The 10,016-nt window shown below is 44.4% G+C and overlaps 1 protein-coding gene across 1 annotated transcript in view; it reads right to left on the minus strand.

Annotated features, from left to right (window-relative positions):
- The window catches only part of LOC118795932 (neuronal growth regulator 1-like), a 54,899-nt gene extending 47,169 nt beyond the window's left edge, over window positions 1–7,730 (minus strand). The window contains exon 1 of the mRNA XM_036554732.1: window positions 7,411–7,730. Within this exon, the coding sequence (XP_036410625.1) occupies window positions 7,411–7,571 (161 nt within the window). The 5' untranslated portion in view covers window positions 7,572–7,730. The remainder of the gene's footprint in view (window positions 1–7,410) is intronic.
- Window positions 7,731–10,016: the final 2,286 nt, after the last annotated feature.

Raw genomic sequence — 10,016 nt, forward strand, 5'->3', positions numbered from 1 at the left:
AGGATATACATGTTTGGTATGTGAGATCTGTGTTGGTTCTGGCATGAGCATTAGCGGCTGTATTTACCCGACAGCAGACAGGCAGTGCTTTAGCATTAAGAGAGAGAGCCTGTGTCATTCCTAATGGCCTGAGAGCCGTGAGCACTGCAGCGTCCTGTAATTCCTCTCTGATACTGTAATTACTGTGAGGGGATACACACGCGGCTCCCTGCAAATCAAAGGGAACGCTTCCTAACTGCTGTGAATAATACAGAAAATTATCAAAGGCTAACATGCAAAAAATGCTTTGTTTTTAAGCATTAATTACGCCACATTATCCCGAAGTCAAAGGTTAGATATTCCCTCTAAAATCCAACAGCACATGAGATTAAACCCATAGCTGCATCAAGGCTAAAACATTAGCATTTCAGTAATCCACTCATAGTAAATAAACGACAATGTGAAGTGCATGTGTGTGTGTGATTGTGTGTGTGTGAGTGTGTGTTTGTGTGAGTGTGTGTGCGCGTGCGTGCGTGTGCGTTTGTGCGTGTGTGTGTGTCGGGAGGTGTGACAGTGGGGAATATTCTCTTCATTTATTCAGCTTTTAAATGAAGAGTATTCCTTTTGATCATGTGAAATAACTTAAGGAAACGTCAGGAACACACTTCAAGGCAGAGAGGCCCTTTACCTCACTGTCTGCAATATCTCTTCAAAGAACAAAACCAACCAAGGGTTTTTCAGATCCAAGAATTTTGTGTGTGTGTGTATGCACTTTAAGTGCATGTGTCTATTGTGTGTGAGAGTACATTCCCTTCAGTAGGACTGAGTTTATTCAAAAGTATGTGTATTTTAATTTTGGTTATATTAGCAGCACATAAATCTCATTATAAAGCCCTTCTGTCCCAAATAACATTTAACAGTTATGAAGGTGTTAATCAGTGGAAATGGTTTCACATAATTTTTATGAAATTAAATATTTCAAAACCTTTAATAATGTTCAGATACATCTATTAATTGTTCATTGTGCTGCCCTTCCTCTAAACCTCCAGAGGGTTACTGATTTCACTCTCTCAGTGAATAAAGAAAGTGATTACCTTGAGGCTGATGGACACTGCCTCTCAGTATCACTCACACTGAAACTGACTCTCAATGGCACCCACATTGACGCTGACCCTCAGCATCAACATTAATACGGACACTGACTCCAGAGATAAACGACTGACTGATACTGACTCGCTGCATCACAGACAGACTGACACTGACTCGCTGCATCACAGACAGACTGATTCTCAGGTCCAGTCACATTCCTCCTGCTGGCTGCCATTAGCAGTGGAATTATGCTGACAAATAAGATTAATCTGTTTGCATGAGTCAGAGCATTAACAGGTGCTGAGTCCAAAAGTAAAGATAATTAGTGTTTGCTGCTGAAATAATGATAGCCTTTAGCCTTGAAGGCTTCTCTTAGATCACAATGGAAAGGTACCAAGAAATTAACCTCAGAACAGCCTAGAATGTGAATGTATTACATGCGATAAACAAGAAGAATATTCCAGTCTAGAATCATAATTACACTTATACAGTCAGGGTGAACCTTGGGACACCATTATTATAATAACAGTTGTCTTTTTTATGCTGAAATGATTAACTCCGCTTTCTGAAGAGGAAAAAACACATTTTAATCTCCTTTCATCCCCAGCAGCTGCAGTTCCCTCCACTGAAGGAGTGCTCGTTTCAGCAGGCCTCTCCACTGCCCTGGATATTACTGCCACCAAGGTGGGGGGGACATGGTGCACAGCCACAGCACCATGAAATAGCCTCCTCTGCCATGCAGGCCAGGGCTCTGCTCTCAGCCAACAGCAACACTTCACTCTCACACCATTCTACCTGCACCATTTAATTACGTATTTTCCCTAATGCTGTAAGTAGGTAACTGAAGGACAGCCGGGAGGGTGCGCCCTCCGCAGATTGGACCGGTGGGGGGGCTGGGTCAGTGCCGGGGGGGGGGGGGTTGGGGGCAGAGCGATCCCTGGACCTTCATCTCTGCGCTGATAAACTCTCCTCCTTTCAACTCCTCTACCATCAGCAGGAGTCCTGCATCTCATGGTTTTCACATTCGACTGGACATGTTTCACATGTGGACTGTCAAAAACAACAGAGAGCCTTCAGGTACACACTTCCTGTATTCACTCTCAAAGACACTTCCTGTATTCACTCTCAAAGACACTTCCTGTATTCACTTTCAAAGACACTTCCTGTATTCACTCTCAGGGCAACTTCCTGTACGCACTGTCAGTGTGACTTCCTGTACGCACTGTCAGAGGGGCTTCCTGTACGCACTGTCAGAGGGGCTTCCTGTACGCACTGTCAGACGGGCTTCCTGTACACACTCAGCTGAGGCTGAATAAAAGATCTGCTCTGTAAAGAGCGTTAATGTTGGGTAAACCTTCATAATGGAGCAAATCACTGTTTACTTTACAGGTAATGAATGACTTAGAGCAACACATTAAAGGCAATTTTCATAAAGAATTCATTTCTTCCAATTTTAGTTACTTACCATAATGAATTTGAATGTCTAATTAAAAATATTTTACATTACTGTCATTCAGCAGATGCTCTTATCTGGAGCAATTTACATAGGTTACAGTTTTATGCGTTTAGGGTACAGGGGTAAAGGGTACAGCAGCAGTGCCCCAACAGGGAGTGAAACCCGCAACCTTTTGGTTACAAGCCCTGCTCTTTACCACTGTGCTACTATGTCACCCTTTTAATCCAAGCATGGTACCACATATGAGACAACATTTAGGCTGCACTCCTGAAAGAGGCACAGCGGCATTATGGGGGACACTCCTACCCCACCCTACCACTCACGTACAGCCATGCCATCGCTAGTCGGCTTTCTGTGCAAGCAGATACCATGCTAAAATGGCTGCGATGCTGCCAGTGACAACATGGAGGTCCCTGGCATGGCGGCCGTACTTTGCCAGAGAATCTATGCCACTATTCCACTGCGTGTCCCTAGACCTCAGCATTAACGAACAGCACAGAGAAATGCTACTGTGTTTCTACTGTGAACCTGTTTGTGAAACCATTTTATCTCCTGGTTCTCCCCTAGACCAGCAAATGCAACTGACAACCTGCCTGAAAGTGGTGAACAGTCACAGAACACAGCAATAATCACTGCTAATGTGTTTGTCCTTACAGCCCTTCTCCCTCAGTACCTGTGGGCAGGGGTGCTGTTTTTTTTACCTTGCAGATTCATATCTGAGACACTGTCAGTGTATGATACCCAGGTTCCAGAGGTACTGTGAATATCTACAACTTTCTAACAGATTCGTATCTGAAAGGCACTGTCAGTGTGTGGTACACAGGTTCCAGAGGTACTGTGAATATCTACAACTTTCTAACAGATTTGTATCTGAAAGGCTGGGCACAGTGATGCTCTGTGTGCTTATAGCCTTTGGGAAGCCATTAGGGGGTGCAGGGAGATTTGTGGGGGTGCGGCAGCCCCTCGCCGCAGCGCCCGAGGTGGCGGCGCAGCCGGTGATTTGGCGTTGTTAGAGTGATTGCAGGTGGAGGCTGCAGTCAGTAAATGGCATGCGGAGCTGCAAACAGACGGGGTTTGTGTGCACTGCACAGCTCACACTTTGCACTGATTGTCAAACAGATGAGACGCGATGGAGGAGCAGGGAGGAGTGAGGACAGCGATGATGTCATCCCTCCCGCAGCTGAGGGGGGGGGGGGGGGGGGGAGTAAACAATAACGCTGATTGGATCAGAGAGCGCGCCTCAGCATGCCCCCTTCACACTGAGGCAGAACAATGGGCCACACAATGAGGGCTGATGGCCACACAGACCTGCACTTCAGACATAATTCACAGGTACAGATCTGCCTTCCACAGAGCCCATTACTCATTCCGGAAATCACCATTTCACATCTGAAGAGGGGCACATCCTGGATCAAGACGATGGATTCAACCTTCTCCAGAAAGCAGCAAACAGTCTATTAATGTGTGAATACTGCCTGTGTGTTCTATTTAAGTTGTGACTGGTTGATGTTGGCTTCATATACTCTTACTAATGTAATGCAAGTCTCATTCCAGCTTTTATATGTCAATCAGAAGGTGAAAATTTATCTGACACCCAAAATAAAGTACATTATTCATTGTCATTTGTAAATGAAATTGAAATGGTTTTGAAAATGGGTTTTCAGATGTCTGCATGTAAAGGGGACCAGAGAGATTATATGAAAAATTATTGCATGAAAAAACTTGAAATGCACATTTATTCCCTGTTAACAGGACACGTCAAGCTACAACACAGGTTCTATAAAATGTGTTTCAATTAAAAAATACAGTTGCATTGGAGGACAACATTTTACACAAAATTCTGTGCAGAATCACTGATTTTATTATGGATGGATGGGCTTGCATGGTAGGCACAGTGAATGAGATGAGCCAGCTGGATGACGTACAGATCAGTGAATCTGCACAGAATTTCGCACAGCATGATGCCTCCAAACACAACCGACTGCACAAATTCCCTCCTTTAGGGACTAAGCGGGAGGACCAATCAGAGGACAGTATGGACACATGCCCCCTCTCCTTAGTTATGATGTCATTAAGAATATTCAAGCCTTTAAACCGTCTCAGTCTTAATCTCAGAGTTCATGACCTGGATGCAATTACAAATGGATTAGCATTTTAGAATTAAATACTACAATGTTTTCTTTTGTTCATTAAATGTGTTTCATGTATTATACATGGTTACACCTAGGAGACTGTGTAGTGAGGAGAAAAATCAATAGATAATTATTTTGTACAAAATAAGAAATAATCTAACTCAAAAGGAGGTTTCTGCAGGCTTAAGCATGGGGACTTCCTTCTTTGTTCCTTAGTTTATCCAACTTATCAATCAATGTATTTAATAATATCATGTAAATAATAACAGCTTTTTCCAATTAGGACTTCTAAAGATGTATTCACTCCACTGTGGTGTATATCTTAACTGCTAACATTAAAAATGATGAAATTAAATGAAACCTCAGTTATCAAAGTAAAATAAGTAACTGTAACAAAAGCAGCGCAGAAAATCCCCTCATACTTTCCCCCCTCCTGCTGAAAGACAGGACATGCTGTCACTGCCTGCTGGAGCCGGCCACAGTGTTTCCCATTTTACTGATTCTTGATATGCATTAGCTCAGCATGGTTCTCCATGTTACTCCGTACCAAACTGCTACAGGGTGTGGCTGCAACCCACTGTAAGAACCAGACATGGTGCTTGCTTTGCGCTGAACCCTTATAGGAAGCTTCACTGTGGAAAAAAAGCACAGTAGTATTGAGTTAAATCATCTGAGTCAGACACAATTTATCATAACCCTATTCTTACAGGCCATGCAAATGCCAATGGTTGGGAATTTTTGTGTAAGGGTTGAGAGAAGGATAAAATTTTGGCAGTCTTGAACCAGTTGTTTGAGCTTTATTTTGAGATTCTTTACAGGTGGGTAGTTGGCATTCTCATCTCGACCGTAAGGACTTTGATTACAGCTGCAAATGAGAGCATTAGTGCACTTTCACACATAAAAGAGCACAAGACTCAGTCCCCCTGCTGAATGCAGCTCCTATGTAATGTCAGAATAAAGGAGGGTGTTACAGTAATCTGAAGGTCCAACCCTTCATCTCACTTCAACAAGCAAAACTGGATGAAACAAATTATCGCTTTTCTGCCCTATCACACGGAAACAGCCTGGCTGGTGTATCGAGGGATGCAATCAGGTAGGGTGAGAGGCTGCCAGCGGCTGACCCAGACTGTTCCGGGTCCATTACAGCTGGATCTGCCCCAGGCTGAACCGCTGTGCGGACCTGCCTCCGGCGCACTCAGCCTAACCCTGCTCCGCTGGGGCAGGCTAAAGATGACCCAGGCTATTCTAGGTCGATTGCATCCTAAGAGTGGGGGTTGTGTTTATTCCTGAATGAAATAATGCTACGCTGAGCGCGTGCACATGTAGCATCGTGCCACAACATCCGAAACTGACGGACCCGGGCGGTCACGCACCCAGCTCGCGCCCCCCGCGGGGCTCGGCACGCGAGCGTTGCGTGTAAGATGTGTCTGTGAGAAACGCGATGGCTTACACCGCGCTCTAATCCGCTGAAACTGAAAAGGCGCAAATGGCAGAAACGCTCATTATTATTTTTCAAACGGCATTCACGGACCAACAGATTTCCTTCTCTTAGCTCCACCTCCATGTTCTTCAGAACTGGGGTTTGTTACACATTCAAATCATCAGACGTTTATTAATTCCTTGTCATTTACCCCTTACCGTTATTCGTGTTTTTCTGCAGTTTGCCTCATCATATTTTAAGGCAGCCCAGTGGAATATCATTAAGAACAAACAATTGTTTGCATGACTGTGCTGGCGTGTAGTTGGGGAATGTTCCGGCCAGCGGCCGCCGCACAGCTGAACATCGGGCTGCGCTAAATAAAGCGCTCGTTAGGCAGCTGGAGGCGCATGTGGGAGCAGGCATTAAAAATGCAGGAGTTAAACTGCAATCGCGTGGATCTGACCGCTGTCAGATGTCTGACTACAGTCATTTATGAAGGTGTGTGTGTGTGTGTGTGACAGTGTCAACATTCTCCGCACAAAACTAAGACGATATATTTGCAGCAAACCTCATTTTCCAACAGGCAAACTCCACTTTCCCCCTAGAACATTTTAAGCAGAAACTTGAGCTGAAATGCTTTTCAAATATGTGTCAGGTAAATGATTTATTTCTTATTATATGTGTCACTGTAACAGCCACTTTAACCGGGTCAACAGAATGGAAATATGGCAACTTTGTGGCGGACTGTCAGTGAAACGGTTTGTCCCGATAACTGTATTAGTCTGTCTTCCTCACAACACGGTAGCATCTCGCTCAATCTAACAGAAATTTATGAGAACAGAGAGAAATGAGAATATCTAGAGATAAATCACACTAGTTTATACATTTCCTGTGTAAAATGCTTACGCGAGCGCGATTAGGCTAAGCGTGGCATAAATGCCAAAAGCACCCTAATTTGCTAGCTAGCTAATTGCAAATGAGCTATACATTTCATATGTATCACCAACTCAAACCATCAAGAGTATTTTGAATACAGCCGGATCGGAGTAAAGCCTCGGTTAATACGGCGTGAAAGAGGGCGGCAGGATAAGGTAAAGTCCAAATAACCACGAGCACTACGCGTCCCTGTTCCGAGAGGAACAAGTGCTAGTTTAGAAGCATACATTTTTCCAAAATGATCACATTTGGCTATTGCTCCTTCCAGCCACTGTAATCTCTGTCCATTAACTAGGGAGCTACCGAGCCATTTCGCAGGTGCCAATCAGACCGTGTCTCCTCCGCCGCCCGAGTCCGCTGTAGTTCATGTTAGTAATTGTCTCAGTGTTCATGCTTACCTCAGGAGGGCTGTGTCGCCTTGTCTGGTGACCACAGTTTCCGTCCACTTATTTTCTCCAGTTCTTCCCGTGGGTGAACAGGAGGGCAGAAAGCACGAGAGACTGAGGATTACAGCGGTGAGCGAATGACCGGAAAAACACGCGTCCCGCACCGCTGACATGCTTCCCAATGCCGCTGGAATGCCGTCCAAGATGTCCGTAAAAACACAAACTCAACGCTCTTACTCCGGGGCCGTCCCTCCCTGAAAACCCCAGCAGAGAGGGAGTTTTCCAGCTTTGTTAGTGTCGGAGCTCCGCTGTGAGAAAGTGCTTCGCACACCATCTAGTGATGAGATGTGATGTAGGAAAGAGCCCGAGCAACGAGACAACCCCAGGCTCTGATCCTGTTGCCATGCGGCCGTTTCCCAGGCAACCGCGTTCCAGTAGCCGGTGCGGAGCAGCACAAGCTAGGAGGCAGGTATCGGTACAACAAAACAACTCAAGAACCATTACAGATATCGACTGAAGACTAATGCTGGACATTATGGATGAGATCATTCCAAACCACCCTAAAGCTAAACCTACTTTCTTTGAATAAAAAACAGAGCATTCTCTTTTTTCCAAAGCTTCAAATAAAATGAATAAAAATGGTGGCCAGCAAGTGGAAATGGTCCGTTGATAGGCAAATGAAAGGTGAATATTAATGTATACTCATAAAAGATGGTGCCTTTTCATATTGGTCTATATTACATGATTATGTTTTTGTGGTTCTGAAGATTCGGGAATGTCCTACATGTTATGGTGGAGTTTCCTCATTTTTTAGGAGCCTGCAAGAAGATGTTAAGGTCCAGCCTTGCCGTGTGTGTGTTGTGTATGCAGTACAACATGGATCATTGTGCACATCGGTCACTGTCCTTTTAAACAGCACTTATGTGACGCAGGGCTGTGATTCTGGTTCATTGAGACCACAGTGACAGGAACCACTTTGGTTTATTTTTTGCTGCTATAGCTGCCAGTTCAGCTGTGTCTATGTCTAATAGTCATACTAATGCATCCCTGCAAACCTAAATATTTAACTAAAACAGTGCAATTTACAAATGATTGATAAGTAAAAAGTGTATTCTTTTTTGACTCAGCTTAAGCTTGGATGGCTGAAACTGAATCATGTGCAGTGAAATGTACCATCCTTCTATACATGTGTTAGACTGTTTTCACAATATTTTTATTGGTGAATTTTCATACAACATAAAGACATGTCATAAAAATTGACTGCAGATCTTGCAGAACTACACAAGAGGGGAAGGAAAGATAGCACTTGGGTATGGGGCTGAGGCGCTGTGTGTAGGGGTGGGCCTTTCAGTTTGCGACAGAACATGGCCAGCATCTTTGCTGTTCTGATAACTACAGGAAGCTCGTTCCTCTGCATAGGACCCAACTTGGACAGAGGATGTGTCCAAGACAAGTGGCTGAGAGAGGCAGAGAGAGCCGAGCGTCCTGAAGAAGCCGAGGGCAGAGGCCAAGAGCGCTTGCTAAGCAAAGGGAAGCTCCGCTGAGTGACGTTGTTGGTGGCAGAGGTTGTGAATGAGTTTATTTTATGAAGAGCTCTCATCGTTTTATCTGGAATATGACAGCTGGCAGCTCTCACCCAGCAGCAGAGCTGCCTCTAAATTTGATCGGAATTCCTGTTGAATTATACAAATACATAATCACAAACAAAAGAAACACCACCTTCGTCACTGAGTTCCAGGTTTAGAGTGTCTGCTCTGTGGAGTCTTCCAGCACGATACTGACTTGCTTTTCATCATCTGAACCACTCACTGAGGGCAGCCAGGTTAGCATCACTGCTGTGGGTTTTTCTAACCTTTGCTTCCCAGCAGATTTTGCAGACCATTTTCTCTGTCAGATTTCTCTAATTGCTCAATCTTTTGGAATTGGGGTAGAAGTGTCTTTGGGGGTTGTTGAGGGTTGCATCTGTTCTGAGATTGTCTGCTAAAGGTTTTGATGAGGGCAGTTCAATATTAGCGGTGGGTAATGTTGGGTGAAACTCAGGTTGCATGACAATGGACTGACTGACACTATGCCCAGGGGCACATGCTACCTCACAGCCTTCACCTTTACACCATAGACCCACTGCCAGGCTTGATCCATAGAATAGCTAACATAGGAACTACCCAATATACAATGAAACCTCACCTCTGTCTAGACTCTACCTAGAGACATAGACTTTGAAAAATTAATTAATGGCCAAAATGACATTTTTGGAACAGTTCACTTGCCATACGTACAGTTCTGCCAGCTCCATCATGAGACTTTTGTTGTGTGCTTCTCCTTACGTACTGTACATGGCACCACATGGTTAATCTTGTAATTGGTTGCCTGGCAACAGGGGGTGGCTGATCTTACCCGCAGGCTGAACTTACCTCAGTGTCCCCCCACACATGCATCTCATTTAAATAAGTGTAACACAAAAACATGATCATCTCCACACTGCCAGAGGCGTTTACGTCTGGCTGGAAAAATCCATGCAACACGCCATGGTCATTACACAAACAACCAGCCATTGAATATGCCAATAAATATCATAAATGATTTCTTGTATAAAAAGGCCTGCGAACAAATTGAGAATG

Source organism: Megalops cyprinoides, chromosome 20 (assembly GCF_013368585.1).
Source record: "Megalops cyprinoides isolate fMegCyp1 chromosome 20, fMegCyp1.pri, whole genome shotgun sequence".
Taxonomy (NCBI): Eukaryota; Metazoa; Chordata; class Actinopteri; order Elopiformes; family Megalopidae; genus Megalops; species Megalops cyprinoides.